Source organism: Chroicocephalus ridibundus, chromosome 10 (assembly GCF_963924245.1).
Source record: "Chroicocephalus ridibundus chromosome 10, bChrRid1.1, whole genome shotgun sequence".
Lineage (NCBI taxonomy): Eukaryota > Metazoa > Chordata > Aves > Charadriiformes > Laridae > Chroicocephalus > Chroicocephalus ridibundus.
The window spans coordinates 8,252,004-8,269,014 of NC_086293.1; the positions used below are offsets into that span (position 1 = coordinate 8,252,004).

Below are 17,011 nucleotides of genomic sequence, written 5' to 3' on the forward strand. Positions count from 1 at the left end.
ACACTGGGAAGGAGGGGGGAAACGGGATCCGCGCAAGGCCTGCTGGGACGGGGGAGGGCGCAGCGGGCCCGGGCGGCCATATTGAGTGTGGCAGGAAGGACTGCCCTCCCGCGGCGGCTGCCGGCGTCCCCCGCCACCCGCGGGGCCTGAGGTGGGGAAAGGGGCGATGCGATGCGATGCGATGCGATGCGATGCGATGCGATGCGAGGGGAGGGGAGGGGAGGGGAGGGGAAGGCTGGGCCGGGCCGGGCCGGGCCGCCATGCCATTCCCCACCCGTCCTTCGTGGGAGTCAGGTTGAGGGTGTGACGTCATCCCGTAGAGCGGGCAACGGCTTCGCGCCGCTGCTGGTGGGGGCCGGGGGGGGGGGGCGTCACTTCCGGTGCCGAGCGGGGCCTGGCGTCGGTCGGGGGCTGTGAGGTGCAGCCGCGGCGACCCCCGCGCCGGCTTTGGGCCGCGCGTAATAAACGCCATACGGAATTTAACGTGGTTTTTTTCCGCCTTTCCCGTGGTAACCGGCGAGGAAGCGGCACTGGGGGATGCGCGGCCTGCGCTGGCCCCCCGGGGGTCCCGTCGGGGACCGGCGGTGACAGGGCCGGGAGGTCCCTGGCGGGACCCGCTGGGGACAGCCCCGGGCGCCGCTCCCCGGCGGCAGGAGGGCGTTCCCGGCTTTGAAACACGCAGCGATGGCTTTCCCATTCGTATTTTCCGCGAGTCGGTTCAATCATCGCACGTTTTTATGTCCCAGTATTTTTTATTGTTCTAAAAACTGGCCTCCAAGGGGTACTACGGAAACGCCACAGCTATAGCACGACGGCCTCGCACCACGTAAAGATGAGCAACGCACACTTCACCTTTGAGAGACACCTTGGCCTTGGAGGCTGGTGCTTCGTAACCTTGGAACTGTTATTTTTCTTTTCTATGACGGATCCTGATGTCAGGCTCTGTGTTCGTGTTTCTGTCCATCTCTTCCCTTAAAAAATGTTATTCCTGGAGTATAACAGTAGCTGCAAGAATCTACACACACACACACAGAGCCCACCCCACAAAGATTTCCAGCATCCCGCTGTTTTAATTTTAGAACGCCAGATCTTTCGTCATTTCGGTGCTCCAGAAACTCTGAATCAAAAGGAAAAAAAAAACCCACCCATAAATGCCTTCATAAATGTTAATTGCATTTTCTTTTCATAGTCTCAGGAACAGAGTTTGATTTTGCTTTTAGAATAATGTTGCCCTCCTGTGGTCAAAGAAAAGTAAGGGAACTATTGTCCAAGGTGTGCGTGCACATCATTCACACATGCTTAATTATTTTATGTGCATATACGATTTAGTGAAACAAAAGTATTTTCTGCAATTACTTGCTCTTTCTGTTTGCTTACTTCAGTACACCGTTACAGGTTTAGACATGATTCCCCATTTCATGCTGTGGTGGGATTGGCTCAGCAGAACCATTCACCAATTCTTACTTTGAAACGGAGACAAGGTTTTCACAGAGGAGTCTAGGGAGACTCAACAAAAGACGCCTTCTTTGCTTCCGAGGGTCTAAGGGTCAGCTACCCCACTGCGGGTCCGTTCAAAACCTACAATTGATTTTCAGGTGATAAGAGATATTACAGAAGCGCAGAACGGCAGAGTGCCTTTTGCACACTGTAAATTGCAGGATCAAAGCCTGGATTATCTCACGCGGGACCTGAAGGTGACTCACCAATACCATCATAAGACAATTTACTTCAAAACACCTACAATACTTAGCTAAGTTTTAGAGTTGTGTAACACCGTGGGTTGTTGATTTGGTATTTTGTCACTCCCTTTTTATTCTTTCTTCTGCCTTTCTTCCTAATCGTTGGAACTTAGTTTGTCAGTTTATACCAAGCTGGAATTTATCTGGCAGGATAATTGGATCTCCTAGCAAAATGTCACATTAAGTAGGAATTATGGATAATGCCCCTGCAAAACCAGCTAATGAAAAAAATGTTTAATTGCTGCTTGAGTAATATTGATCAAATGCAGTCATTCTACCTATGCGTTTCTATATTAGATACTACCACAACCTGCACAATACAGACAGACCCGTGCTTGCTTCTGGATACAGCGCTGCTCAGGTGAATATATTTCTGTTGGACTCTGCTGGGAGTGATGATTCTCGATGGTTAATGGTTATTACTGAGGGCTTGTGTGGGGACTTGTATCCTAAAACTTGGCATCTCTTTGTGAGTTCTTGAAATTAAGCATGATGCTCTGGAGCATCGAACCCTGTCCCTGCTGTGACAACATGGGATCACAGATGTGTGGGGAGAAGGGACCTCTGGAGCTGCCTACTCCAGCCTCCTGCTCAGTGCAGGACTATCACCAGTACAAGAACAGCTTGGCTGTGGCTTTTTCTAGCCAAATCCTGAAAACTGCCTAGTGTGGAGACCATAGCTTCTCCGAGCAGCCTGATGCAGTGTTGTGCAACGCTCCCTATAAAGAACTTGTTGCTAATATCGAACGTGAACGTCCTGGCTTGCAAATTGTGGCCATTGCTCCTTCTTATACTTTCTGCCACTACCAAGAAGGGTTCATCTCCATTGTCTTTATAATCACCCTTCAAGTAGGTGGAGCTGCTATTAGGTTGCTCCTTAGTTGATTGCACTGCTTGTCTCCCAGCCCACCCTGATCCATGGGGATCCTGCCCCTGCAGCAAAACTTCACACTTCTCCCTGCTGAGCATCATGAGGTTTCTGTTCTGTTTGCTCTGACCTTGAGTTTATCACCGTTTCTCTGGAGGGTGGCTTCATCAGCACTTCCCCTAAATAAGGCACTCTGAGCTACCCTCCAGGTCGCTAATGAAGCCGTAGGTGACACGAACCCCAACAGAGTCCCTGTTGATTACCCTGAGCCACTGATTTCTACCCTCTGAGCCCAGTGGTCAGACTGTTTTTCAGTGAGTCTTAACAGTGTGTTTGCCCAGCCCACAGTTCTTCAGCATGCTCATGAGAATGGTGTCAAAAACCTCACTAAAGTCAAGGTAGATTACATCTGCCACTTTCCACTTTCCCCATAGCCTCTTGTCTCAGCCTAGAGGGCAGCTGTAATTGTCATCCTGTGACTGATTAATATGCCTGGCTCTTTCTCCTCTTAAGTTATTTCCAACGGAGGAGCTCATAATTTTTTGTTATTAATCCCAAAGAGCATGACCTTGTATTTTGCAATGCTGAATTTCGACCCTTTCTATTATTCCAGTCCTCAAGGCTGGCAACTTTTCATCTTCTCTAGAATACTGTGATCCTTCCCTGTATTTTAAATTACTCTCAATTTTGATTGCAAGTTGACTCAGAATAGGGAGTTTGAGAAATTACATCATGAAAGGAAGTAGTCTTGGCACGGACTTGGCTTCAGGGTAGTAGTGTTCTGCGTTGAGCTACGGAAGGATTTTTTTAGTGAAAATTTTTTCTTCCCTGCAATCCCCAGTGCATGGGAAAATCATTTCCAAAAGGTATATAGGGAGTGAAGGGAGTGTGACCTAGAAAAACTAGTAAGATGCATATGTCAAATCCAGTTAATTTTTTTACTAATGATACTGATCTATATATATATAAAAAGCTGAACAGAACACTTATCTTCCCTGTGTTTGGCCTTAGGCTACATTCCCCATCAAAGGCAAAGAGACCCTGTTGACACTCTCCTGGTGAGTAAATCAGTCATGAGTGCAACATATTTCTTTTCCAAGAAACATATAGAAAGCCGTGTATTGGAAATTAGGACTCCCGGGTGTCCCAGAGCTCAGCATATTCTTGAAACAAAGGTATTTGGACTCCATCCTACTTTCTCCCTTGCCTGCCTAGCAAACCCTCTGTGCGGCTCTGCACTCTCGTCGTACTGCTTCTGTCCGCCATCATCCTCTTTCCCAGTTGTGGATGCAGGAGCACCACAGTGGGCACGGGCAAAAGGACTTTTCACCCTGTCCCTGCACACCCACTTATGTACCGGACCCTTCATAGCTGACCAGGGATGAGTTGGTCCGTCCGAGATGCAGACATTTTCTCTTTTGCAAAATGTGAATGAGGCAGTGCGGTAATTTTATGCAAATCCATGTGCAGATTAAAAAATTAATCAAATTCTGAAATTTTCATTTAAAGAGATTAGTCTTGAAAAATCCCCCATCTAATCCTCCTAGAATAGTCACTTGGAACAAACCTTCACCGCTTTGTTTTCCTCTTGGGTTCAGTGCATCTCCTGGAAAATTTTCTCGTAATGCGTTTGGGACCATCTGGAGCAGCAAGTTTGAGTTTGAGCAGGGCTCACCAGGCGAATTAAATTTGATATATCAAATGATAGAAAAGATGTGTCAGTAAGTGGGAACCTGGGAGTTTAAGGCAGTAAAATCTCTGCTCCGTTGTACTTCAAAGGTAAACTCCCATGGTAATGCATGAAAAATGGAAGCGGTAAGCCTCGGTGAGTCTAACGGTAATTTATGTACCAAGAGGCCAGAAGAAAGTCATGTAGCAAGAAAAACGAGTAGCAAGAGACACTGTTAAAACTTGCTGTGTCTGGTAGTTTACTGCTGTAACAAAGATGTAATCTGTCTTTTAGAGCCTGAGCTCAAAATTATCCTCAAACAATTGGGGTTTGATCCAATGCCGTCTCAAATTTTTTCCAAGCCCCTCCGGGACTTTGGAGTTGACCCTGTACGCGGTGGGCCAGCCACCAATCACTGCCACACTGGGGGAAATCCAGAGAAGTCCTGATGATATTAAAAATAAACTACCTTTGACCCCTGAAGATCTCAGTTAAATTAGCCGTCCCAGAGCATTAATACACAGCATCCTCCAATCTTGCAGCACCTGAAATGCCCAGGGTGTGTGATTGGGTTGGCCTGCAACAAGCCCGATTGCCCCAACTTCAAGAAAACCACAAGCCCGTGATGCAAACCCTCGAACAAACCTCCAACCACAGCATCTGGAATAGCTCAGCTCTGCCCAGCGATGGCAGACTGGCCCCTAGAAGGGAATATTTTTCTGGCTCCTGCCATGGAGCGAGGCGATGGCTCGTTTTTCTCACTGCACGGGCATGGCCAGCTCATTTGTTCACTGTTTTCCTCCCCAGTGTGATTCCAAGCTTATGGCTCAGACTATGCCCCCCTATGTCCTTGCTTTTGGTCTCATGCCACCATCCAATTTACCTGGCAGTTTACCACATGTCTGCCCCTAGTGCTGGATTGTTTCTGTTTCCCTCTGACTTTGGCTCCTTGCCTGCAGAACTGCTTTAATTAAAAAGTTAATGAAAGGTAATGCATATGAGCACTTTGCCTGTATTTTATCACAGTCCAGCTCCTCTCCCTCCCTCTTTCCCAGAGACGGTGAAAATGAGGAGCTGGGGTTTTGCTGCTTTTTGCTGTGAGAGTTTTAGCGGTCTAAGTTTCTGCAGGCTTAGGAGGAGCCCTATGAAGAATGAGCTTATAATGGTAATGCACGCCAACAAGTATGTAGACGGTGAGCATTATTCATCAGTGAAAGCTGAGGAAGTTTTCATTTAAAGGGGATTAATCTAAAGCCCTTTTGCTGTCCTCCTGCTCTCTTTGGAACATGCAATTCTTAGCATCATTTTCCTCCTAAGAGGAGTGCAAACTTCTAGAATACTTTCCAAAAGACTATGCCCAACTGAGAATTATCCCAAGTAGGGACAAAGGGAAGGTGTAGAACCCGACACTAGTGCCTATAGCATGTCACCTTACATCCATATAGAAGAGGGCTCGTTCTCATGTGATTTCCATGAGAAACTGGGGGACAAATTAGTGTGTGAAGCGACATGAGTCACATCATCAGCCCCTTCTCCCCCCAGCCAGCTGTGGGAAGAGGAAAATGCAGGGATGTGAGGATGTGATTTCCCCATGTGCAAGATGCAGCAGCTAACTGGCAATTACATCATTTCTAGACCCACCATCCATGGAGGTCATCTGGGAGCTGCCATTTGGATTATTTTTCTTTCCAAGGCTGCCTATGCCTTGGTGTGGGGTAGTGTTCAGTTCTCTTGATCTTGTTTTTAAAGCCCTACTAAAATGAGTAGGAGTTTTATTTTTTGTTAATATCTACAGTGGATTTCATAGCACTGATTTATAGCTGTTCCCTGATGACATTTCATACCCAGTGCCTGAGACTGTGTAAATAAATTACATTAAAATGGATTTGTGGCATCATTACCAGCACCCCCATTCCAAGGGGAGCCTCCAGTGAGCCTGCGTGTCTAATCAGAGCTGACAGGGAGCAGAGTTACACACTGAGACCTCCAAAGCTAATGGGCCTATGCCAAATTCAGCTTTTTGTTGCGTTGGTGTAAAGTTGGATAACCTCTGACTGCAAGGGGGTTCTACAACAGATTTACTCTGCGTTTACACCTGTGCACTGAGATCAGTGTCAGGCTGCATGCCCTAAAATCCTTAGAAGCAACAGAAAGATGCGTGCCGACTTCAACAGATTCTGGATCAGGCCTCGATGGTTAAAATATAATCTGAGTTCAGAGTGCAGAAAACAGATTACATGCCTGCTATTGTAGCGAAATGCTTTCCAGAGCGAGCATTAGCAGTATGTACACAAGTGCTGGATGAATTAAGCTGCATTTATTTTTTTCAGGTCCAGTAGGAGAGGATTGCTTTTAAACAACTCGCGCCTGCTGTGCCGTGTCTGGAGTTGGAGCTGAGCGGAGCCTCCGGGAGGGCACATGTGACAGGAGCCACAGTTGCAGGTCTGGTTGTGCTCAATTCCCCTGGTCTTCTGGGTCAGCTGTGCACAGAAACATCAAGGCAAGAGACAGAGCCTGTTAAAAGCTTTGGGGCTTTATTTTCTTAAACTCCTTTGGCTCCATTTAAGCCTTTTTCTCCAACCACTCCCTCAAACCCTCTAGCGCAGCTCAGCCGAGGCGACCTGGGGCGTGATGCACCTCTGTTTTGTAACACCTTCCTCTGATTGTGCTGTGCTGCCAGGTGAATCGGAGACCTGCTGGCAACGGAGATGCTAATCTCAGTTCCTGAGAAGTGTACTGCTGACTTGTTAGTACGCTTACTCTGGCCCTCGTTGTAAGAGGGCTGAGGCTCAGTGGTTTAAACTGCTGGCAGCACCAGCTCTCCTGAGTTTATGAGTCTGGTAACAAAGTAGTTGGGACACTCTGTCTTTTATCTCTCCTTATGATTGAAAAGCCAATTCTGACCAGTACCTAAAGGGAGTGTAGGTAGGTAGTTTATCTGTCCTGTGTTTTGCCTTTAAAATCTGTTTCTCTCAAGCACTGAATCATTTTTTTCTCCGGCAAACCTATGATTCTCCATAAAGTTCTACCTGCAAGTCCTTTGTCCAATAGATTTCAGATTGTAACCAAGTTTCACAGCCTGAGAAGGTGCTTGTGTGGAGGTTTTCACAGAGCCTTTGGGTCCTTGCAGCAAAATAAGGCAGATTTAGGCCCAGAAGAGCTGTTGGAAAGCTCACGTGGCTTAATGATTAACACCTTGCAATGCTATGGGAGTGTTAGGACAGAGAGACCTCTGGACTGCTGCACTCTCCCAGAAGAAGCCAGCCACTGTCCTTGCACTGAAACAGATCCATTTACTAGGGAGAGGATTAACTCTTTCAGGTCATTTGAATGGGTCTGTGATCAAGCGTGTTGCTTGGGCTGCTTCAGCCTCCTTGCACCCTGCCTTAATTGCCTGCACTATAATTGCCACGAGCGGGAGAGATGCGGATCACAAGGATCTTTGATCCTGAGAAACCAGCAGTGAACTTGCTGCCAGTTAACGGAGGGAAGGAGAAATGCTGGGAGAGAAGTGTGCATGTTGGCAGGAGCTGCCTTTCCTCTGTCAGGACAAGTGTCTGCCCTTGAGCAGTTGAGATCCTTTGGTCCACACTCATCTCTGTTGCATATAATGCTAGTACTCAATGGAGACTGAGTCAAATGGGCTTTCACAGATATGTCTGGCAACTTTGCCTGGATCTGAAGTCCTATTTGGGCTCTAAATGTGATTTTAATGGATGATGAGAGGACTAAAAAATAAAGGCGAATGAAGCCTTGTGTTCATTTGCTGTTTGGTGGGAAAACCTTCTTACTGGTCTCTACGTAGGCACCAGCAGCAAAGGATCAGGCAGCCAGCAAGCCTGTTGTTTCTCCCAAGTCCGTGCATGATGCTGCAGGGACACATGGGGCAACGCGCAGCCAGAGAATGAGATCAGCATTTGGCTAGCATGAGGAAGGGAGTTAATGTAGTGAAAAGCTGTTCCACCCAGATACCCTGCTCTCTCCAGGACAGAGAGCAGCTTCCACAGTTTGGAAAGGCGTCAAATGCTGAGCAAATAGAAATGATGGCTTGCAAGTGGCAAATCTAGTGATGGAGAAGCTGGCTGCCAGGGCTCACCTTCCCTGCAGGAGGTGATGGGATTGCAGGGGAACACAAGCTAACATATAGTTTGAGCGTGACACGGTTCTTCCCTCCCTCCTGCCTGGGCAGAGGATTGAAAATCCTGCTGATTTGGCATCTTTATCTAGAGAAAACAGGAACTAGAGCTCCATGGTTCATGTTCTGGCTTCCCTACTCTCCCTGTGACGGCCCTGTCTCTTCTGCTAGTGTTCATTTTCCCTTGCAGGTTGGAGGCTGCCGGCTGACCCAGCTCTCGAGGCCTTGTCAGTGTCAGCGGAGTGTGTACAAGCCCACCCCACCGAGCAGATTGACTCAGCCCAGCCACCCTGTGCAGCATGTCCCTTTGTGAGCACGCACTGTCCCTCTTCCGCAGCGCGGTGGGCACCGTCCGTCCAGCTCCAATGCTGAAGAAGGCTGTGAAGCTCCAGGGAGATGGGTGCCCTCAGCTGCTGGTGAAGGGCAGGGCTTTTCCAGTTAAGAGGGACCTGTACCTGGTGGGTTTCGGCAAAGCTGTGCTGGGAATGGCTGCGGCAGCAGAAGAGATCCTGGGAGACCACCTCATCCGGGGGATCATCAATGTGCCACTAGGCATCCAGGAGAGCCTGCAGCGAGCAGGAATGCAGTAAGGGCAGCTGTGTCTGGACAGTTTTGGGGGAGTAGACTACCAGATTTATCCTCTGTGGGATGTTGCTGTGAACCCCTTCAGTCCTTTCCAGTTGCCCTCACTCTGGTGCCCACCCCGTCCACCACACTGCCCTGGAATTCAACCTCCATCATGTCCCAGTGGCACCAGTGACACAGCCCATCTCTTGCACTGGATGTGCTGCCTCCCCAGCCCTGGGGAAGATGCACTTAGCAAAGGCCACTTTCCTGTCCTGGTCACTCGCCATGCACCTCTGGTACACCAGGCTCATTTGTCTACTGAGCTGTGTAGCTGCACATGTCAATGGTGTGATTGCCTTTCTTACCTCACCAGGGAGATGCTCCTGAAGCCGCGCAGCAAAATCCAGGTCATCGAAGGTGCCAAGAACAACCTCCCGGACCCAGAGGCTCTGAAGGGAGCAGTTGCCATCCAGGAGCTGGCTAGGGGCCTGACTGCAGACGACCTGCTCCTCGTGCTCATCTCAGGTAGTGTGGGGATCCCAGGGAATGGTCTCTGCCGAGGGCCCTCCAGCTGCCTGCCCACATGTGGCCGTGCAGTGGGGGAGAACTGTGCTGTGACAGCTCTTTCAGCACTGGCACTTGCACCTCTGCGACTTTTCCTCTCCCTTCTCCTGCCAGCCTTTCTCCAGGGAAGCAGAAAGGGAGGGCATAGAGCTGCCTGCTGCTGCAGTGGACACGCTGCCTCCCAGCGCTGAGGAGAGGCTGAGCTGTAAAGGCTGGATCCTGCAGTTGCGCCACCACTGTGAGATGGCACCTCTGGGTGCAGCCTGCCAGCTGCTCTCACCCCTTGGCAAGGAGATGCCTTCTTCCTGCCCCTTCCTTACATTTGGGGATGCAGACTTGGAGAAGCAAGCACTTGGTGGACTTGCATGCTTTGAATTTGTGCAGGGGTGTGAGTCTGTAAGCTGAGATCCAGGACTGACCCTTCCCAGGGCTTTGCTGCTTCCCAGACAGTGAAAATGAGGCCCCTAGGTTCCAAAACAGCGAGCTGTATGCCTTGCAGGGTCAGCCCCGAACACCCCCAGCCCCTGTCTGCTGGGGCCCTGGGCTGTCCCCAGACCCAGGGCTGCGTAAGGAAGGTCGATATTGTGCATCAGAAGGATGCAGTGACATTACCCCAGCCTGAGCTCGGCTGGGTGAGTGGGTGTCACAGGCCAGAAGCATGTAGGGGCTTGGAGCAGCTCTGTAGAAACCCTTTGGTCTCCTCAGCTCAGTGATTGTTTCTCTGTGGATGCTGGAGCCTGATCTTGGTGCAGAGAGAGTAGTACCATTAGGCAAACACCCAAGCAATTGGAATCTAGCTGCACTTGCTGGGGATTCCCCTGGGCTTCCTCCTGTCCTTTGGCTACGAGGATCTCCAAGAGACTCCTCAGCCCTTCAGGGAGCCTGTACAGGATATCCCCGCGGCTGCGGCTCCCTGTGCATGTGCACTCCCACACAGCAGCCGGTTCCCAACTGCTCCTGCCTCTCAGCTAGATCCCTGGCTATTGACTGAAAAACAGGCATTTGCATTTGTTTTTCTTGCTCATCATGTTTTATTGATGCTGATTCGTCTCAAACCTCTGAGCAGGCTTTGCCTTTTGACAGTAGCTTTCAGCTGTACTTCTGTGCACGTTCACTCTCTGCTAAGATCTAGCTTCTTTCTACTCTGTATTTTCCATCCATTCCACTTTTCCATTAGAACCTTCTTTCTTTGCCTTCTTTTCCACATTTCCAATGCCCGCTTGTATCAGACAGGATTCCCATCAATGAGGCTATCACTCTGGACTCTGGGTGTGCTTTGTCCTTTGCGTTACTCTCTCCCCTTTTCCTTTCCTCCCAGGCCTAGATGAGTGCAGTTCAGCAGTTTCCAATCTTGCTGCAGCCATGGCTGGTGTTTTTACACGCTGTCCTGAATAAATGGAGCAGCAGGCAGTCTCTCCATCTGCTTAGCACTGACTGCTGTGTGAGTCGTGGAGCCTGTGCTCCCTGCTTACCCATCCAGGTAGTCCTTGAAAAATAGTATGGCGACACACCGGTAGGCTGATGTAGTGGGGATAGTGATTGCTGGCTCTTCTCTCTCATCCCCGCAACGCTGCAGGCATGTGGTACCCAAGTCTGGTGAGGTTTACACTGCCTGGGTGAAGCGTAGCTGACTGCAGACAGCGTGGGGCAGCAGTGGTTAACACCCATTAGTGAAGAAGACTGAATTCTCCAGAGATATTAGCATAGTTCCCCAACACCTTTGCCTTCCCACTGCACACTGGTGAGGGAAGAGGAAAGGCTCCAGCATTGAACAGCCTTGCTTTCCTCCTGTCCTCCTTTTCCTGCTGTCCTGATGTTCTTAATATCTCTTCTGCATCCTAGGGGGTGGATCAGCCCTACTGCCTGCTCCCATCCCTCCCATCCTCCTCAAAGAGAAAGAGAAACTTACTAAGATGCTGGCTTCCCGAGGAGCTGCCATACAGGAGCTGAATATTGTTCGGAAGACTCTGTCCTTGCTGAAGGGTGGAGGGCTGGCCCGGCTCGCATATCCTGCACAGGTAACCCAGCGGAAGCCCCTGCTTGCCCAGACATCACCCATCTGCCCTCAAAATAGGGGTTTAATCTAAATGTGCTTGCAGGGTTGTTTTTTTTCCTCACTGAGTGAACAACCTCTGCACACTGTTTTGGGACTCTGTTGCTCAGATTTCATTGAGGAGCCAAACTCTCAGGGAGACAGAGGTGGAGAAAGGGGAATTCAGACTGCAAATATCAGCCGTCCCATCACACCACTCTCAGGAGACCCCAGCCCTCACCCAGCAGGCACTTCCAACATGCTCGTGCTCCACCACGACGCTTTTGAGGCTGGGTCCGATCCTTGACTCCCCAGGGACTGCTGTCAGTGTGTGCCATTGCTGAACCCACACTAGGTTACCAGCCTGACAAGTGCAGCGGCACGGGTTACATCTTCCAATGTGATGGTCAGCATCAAAGATGTTTTAGATCTGTGAGTTCGAGAAGGGCAAGGTGGCTCTCATGGGACCTTAAAACAAAAGTGTGCCAAGATCTGCCCCTGTTTCCATCTGCTTTGACATGGGCATGGCACAAGTGTAACTCAGAGCAGTGCTTATGCCAGGGTTCTTGCGTTGCCACCTTCCTCTGCCTCCCACGATGATCTGCAGGTGTTTCTCTCGGTAGGTGGTGAGCCTCATCCTTTCTGATGTGATTGGTGACCCCCTGGACATCATAGCGAGTGGGCCCACTGTTGCCAGCTCCCACAGCGTCCAAGACTGCCTTCAGATACTCGCCAAATACAACCTGCTGCACAACCTGCCCAAGTCAGTAGAAACGGTTCTGTCCAGCTCTCCCACCAAGCCCACTGCTCCAGAAGACTACTCCCACGTTTGCAACATCATCATCGGATCAAACACGCTGGCTTTAGATGAGGCCAAACGCCAAGCTGAGGGCCTGGGCTACGCGACTCTGATTCTGAGCGCAGCGATCTGCGGGGAAGTCGGCTGTGTCGCTGCGCTGTACTGCCAGCTGATCCAGCTGGTCTGCCTGGGCTTTGCCAGCCTCGGAGAAGGGCCACTGGGTGATGAGGTGAGACGGAATCTCCTGCAGCTGGCGGCAGAGCTAGAGATCCCGGGTTTGAACCTTGCTGAGTTTCTACAGGCCCTGCAAGGATTAGGGCGCGAAAGACCTGTCTGCATCCTGGCTGGCGGAGAAACCACGGTTCAGCTTCAAGGAACTGGCAAGGGAGGGAGGAACCAGGAGCTGGCCTTGCGCGTGGGGCTGGGGCTGCACAGGGCACAGGCTACAGAGACCGGCAGCTTCCTGGGGAGGTGCGAGATCGTCTTCCTCAGCGGGGGAACGGATGGGCAGGATGGGCCCACGGAGGCGGCGGGGGCCTTCTGCAGCCCGGAGCTGGTGGACGAGGCACTGCAGGAGGGCCTCAATGTGGAGGCCTTTCTCAGCAACAACGACTCCTATACCTTCTTCAGCCAGTTCCAGGGTGGGCATCACCTCCTGGTGACAGGCTTGACGGGCACCAACGTCATGGACATCCAGGCCATTTTAATTAGAGCCACAGAGAGATCATGAGAGCTCCCTCTGCAGATATCCAGATGCATTTAATTAGGACTGGGGGTAAATGAAGGCATCAACACTGCAGACTAATGCAAACTACTTGAATTAGGGCTTGGTGTCATGGCTGCTAATATCTTTGACAGAAAGAATCCACTAATTAAACACGTGAGTGGATGTCCACAGCAAAAGCAAGCGCTTGTAATTGGGATCAGAGGAAGGTAAGAGGTCACATTACTGACACAGAGGCTGCATTTAATGCTTCTGCTGAGAGCCACCACTCCTGTGTCTGCTTCAACTATAGTTAAAAGACGTGGGGAAAGCGAGGCCATGGTACAGCTGCCAGGGAGAGCCCTCACTGCAGCTGTCGCACCTCCAGTGACCCCAGCTCAAAAGCAGCTCATCGGGGGGCTTTGCAGGTTCACAGAAGTGCGTTACAGTGACTGAAGGACATAAAAGCAATAGCAAGGCCTGCCCAGCTGGAGGCACGGAGGTACTGGGGGGACACAGTGGGAAGGGGACACCCAGCACCAGTGCCCTGCAGCTCCTCCGGCACCAGGATGCCCGAGGCGACAGACCCTGAGCCCAGCACAATGCACACCCAGCAGCGCAGCTAATGAGCACATTGGCCGAGAGCAGCGTTGTGTCTCAGACAGGTGACACAAAAGCAGTGCGCAGTGACAAAAGGTGGCATACCTTCGCAGTGCAGCATAGGAAAGGGTCGATTGAGGTGCAGCAGCAAGCCAGCTGAATGGAGTCCTCCTCCAGACACCTTCCCCACTGATCCCTTCAGGAGAGCCTCCGTGCCAGCAGCATGTATGCTATGAGCTGTCACGGTGTTGTTTTCCAACTGCCTAGAAAACAGTTGCGCATCCAGCCTGAGCCACTGACCTTTCTTCTGCGCTGAGGCAGAAGTCGCTGTCACTCTGATTAACTCCGCTAATTCTGCAGAACAAAAGGCAAGGAAACCTTCATGCTCAGCTCTCCTGACCCATGCTGCTGAGCTGATCAAAGGGCAAAGCTGCCAGAGCCGTGCTTTGACAGGGAGCTGCTTCCCCGCATGCATAAGGACATGGCGGTTATCACAGTTTCGTCACCTACTGCAGTGCAATATGTGGGAGGGCAGGGATGAGCTGGGTTTCCCAGGATGTGGATCCCACTGTGGGGCTGGATTTCAGAAGGGCTCTGCCTGTAGCAGCAGGCACGGCGATGGTTTTGGCTGGATATTCAAAGGACTTCAGCTCAGCAGCCAGTATGACCCAACACGTCCGACTCCTTTTGAATATCTGCCTGTTTGTTACAGAGCCTAAGCGGGAGCTGAACTCCTTTGAAAATCCAGCCCTAATTTAATAGGACACGCTTGACTCAGACTCTTTCCAGACAGACAGACCTACTCCGTGTGGCTGATCTCATCTCGTGACATAAATACACCATCCTGCCAACACCACGAGTCACGGTGTATCACTGAAGAGTCGTTCTGCACCCCGCTCCAAGATGGATCGGAGGGTGGATTTTTGAGGAGGATGCGACACCTCCTGCTTTGGTTTTGAAGCCAATATTTAACAAGTAGGGATATCAACAGGACCATCACGGGGCCTGGTATTGATGCCAGGCTGGCAGCTGGACAGTCTGGGCCACAGCCCAGGCGTAGTGTCAAGGCACAAGCCTGGGGATTTCAAAACCCTGGTCTTACCCCGGTGGTTTAAACTCATCCACGCATCTCATTTGTCCTCTGAGTCTGAAGGTCTTCTGTAACGTGCCTGAACTTGCTCACGCTGCCAAGCAGCTTTGAGATCTGCTGGGAGAAAGCTGCCAAGCGGTATAAAGTTCACTGTGCCCCCGTAATGTCAGGTGGTGGTCGTGCAGGAGAAGCTGCTTTGCGCTGCGTGTTTTTCTCCAGAGATCGCCAGCAGGTTTCAGAGCATTTGGCTTTTGCTGCATGCCCGGCATGCCAGCACCGCGGGGGCACTAACATGAGCAGTGATACAGCCAAAAAGTATGGGCTGCGGCCAGGATAACTGGCTAAATCTGGCTTCAAAACGTTGTTAAATGGTTCCTGTCCAATTCTGCGCCGGTGACATCCAGAGTGACTCTGGTTTCGGGCTGGGCTGCCTGGCAGAAGGGTCACTGGCATCTTCAGCAGCAGATCCAGCGTGCCAGCCTGGGCATGCCATTACAGGCCTGCCGTAGCCCTGCGCTGTGCCCACAGCCCTGCCACGCTGTGGAGCGCCGCGCTAATCCTTGGAGCTGCTGCTTGTGCTGCGGCACAGCCAAGTTCAGAAGACCTTGGGCTAGGGCTTGCCGGCTTCTCCTGGGAAATGCCTGCGCTGGTAATACCACATGTACCCTGAGCAGTGTCCTTGCTTTCTAAACAGCAACTTTTCACTAGTGATTAAAAGGAGTTTGTATTGGGGAGGAGAGAAGGCTGATAAAAGGTTTGTTGAAAGGATGGAGCTGTTTGAAGTGCACTTCACATCTACATTTGCTTGGCCTCCGTATACGGGTTTTGTTCTTGTCCCTTCTTTTCTAATGAGGAGATAACAGGACAGGAGGAGGTTGACCAAGGACACCTAGGTTACAGAAACGCTTTTCCTCTTCTGATGCTTCTACCTGGATAGAGTGAAACTCCGTTTCTGGTGGATTGCTTGGGTGGACCTCATGCATCTTCTGCCTAGGGAGGAAAGGCACTTTGGAGCGTGTGCAGCCCTTATGAACAAAGCACCATCATATTCCTCTGGATGATGCTCAGCACAGAATTGCACGTTACTGCTCCAGCCCAAAGCCAGCTCCCCCGACCTGCAGTCCCTTTGCTGACAGTGGAAGACCCCACACATGAGCCAGCATACATTCGGGCTGCGCTGGTCGGCTTTCACAAGGATTTGTGAGATAACAGTTGCATCTAAAGACATAACAGCATCACTTACCTGCCAAGTACCAGTTTGCTTCTGGGCTGTCAGAGCCTGCCAGGAGCAATGGCCTTCCCACCGGGAGCTTGAGTGAGTCACCACAGCCAAGCAGGGCTTTGCAGCTTGCCCGAACTGTGCTGGATGGCGTTGAGTGTACCCAGGCAAATGAAGAAACCCAAAACGGGACTGTGGTCACACCGAGTGACCCTAGTGTGCAGGCCATACTGGGACCATGCCATCCTGGCTTCAGGGCACTTGCACCTAAGGAGACAAGTCACAGAAAGAGCGAGGACAACGAGAGCTGCTTGGGCTTGGTGCTCCTAGTCCCTGCCCTTTTTATTGGAAAAGCGAAAACTCTTTCTACACCAGCCAGCCTCCAGGAAGGAGATGGCCAGCAGCTCCCTGGCCACATCCCTGTACATGGGCAGGAAACACAGGGACAGCTGTTGGGAAAAGCATGCCCAGCCGCTGGGCAGGGAGCGGGCGAGCAAAGCCCAGGCGTGTTCGGGGTCGATTTGCTCTCCTAAGCCAGCTGCTCGTAGCCAAACAGCGCTAATGGCCAGGAGAAGTAACTGCGTTATTAACAGCACGAGCTTTTGGCAGTAAATTAAAAATCTTGGCTGCCGCCCTTGGCTCTGCTCTTGCCTCTTAGGAGACATTAATATCACAGCTCCCCAGCATTCCCATTATCACTTCATTAAGGATCCAATAATGATAAATGTGGATGGTTTTATTTTGCACAGAGCCTGATTAATGGCTAATATTTCACTAGGTGTTAATGGGGCCCTTCCTTTACGGAGGGATTGGAAGGGGGCTGCCTTTCATCTCCTCCACAAGCCGGGTAATTTTCACTATTTTTACTAATGTGACAGATTTAACGCAAACCTTGAAAGAGCGGCTGAAGCCTCTTGAGAAACTTTGAAGAGTGTCATGCTTGGGGCAGCCCTTGCTGCTGCGGCCATTCCCCAGCTCCTTCCTCCTCTTCCTCCTCCTCGTCCGCTGTCCTGCTGGCAGCGCCTC

General features: G+C 50.9%; 1 protein-coding gene across 3 annotated transcripts; it reads left to right on the forward strand.

Annotated features, from left to right (window-relative positions):
- The first annotated feature begins 47 nt into the window (after positions 1-47).
- On the forward strand, positions 48-14,874 carry GLYCTK (glycerate kinase). 3 transcript variants are annotated; one of them, XM_063347820.1, is made up of 6 exons: positions 48-151; positions 6,607-6,718; positions 8,602-8,997; positions 9,352-9,503; positions 11,385-11,560; positions 12,198-14,874. In XM_063347820.1, exons 3-6 carry the CDS (start codon positions 8,711-8,713, stop codon positions 13,101-13,103), a joined length of 1,521 nt encoding a protein of 506 aa, XP_063203890.1. In that variant the 5' UTR covers positions 48-151; positions 6,607-6,718; positions 8,602-8,710; the 3' UTR covers positions 13,104-14,874. The 3 variants fall into 3 exon arrangements, with proteins under 3 accessions (XP_063203890.1, XP_063203891.1, XP_063203893.1); XM_063347821.1 differs by lacking the exon at positions 48-151 and having other exon boundaries at positions 6,524-6,718; XM_063347823.1 differs by lacking the exons at positions 48-151; positions 6,607-6,718; positions 8,602-8,997; positions 9,352-9,503 and adding an exon at positions 9,529-9,930.
- The last annotated feature ends 2,137 nt before the right edge of the window (positions 14,875-17,011 follow it).

What these genes read in the sequence shown, in the direction of transcription:
- GLYCTK (XM_063347820.1), top strand. Translation starts at nt 8,711, where the DNA reads ATGTCCCTTTGTGAGCACGCACTGTCCCTCTTCCGCAGCGCGGTGGGC. An exon ending in GCTCCTCGTGCTCATCTCAG is followed by an intron (nt 9,504 to 11,384) that starts GTAGTGTGGGGA and finishes TCTGCATCCTAG; the next exon opens with GGGGTGGATCAGCCCTACTG. An exon ending in GGCTCGCATATCCTGCACAG is followed by an intron (nt 11,561 to 12,197) that starts GTAACCCAGCGG and finishes TTCTCTCGGTAG; the next exon opens with GTGGTGAGCCTCATCCTTTC.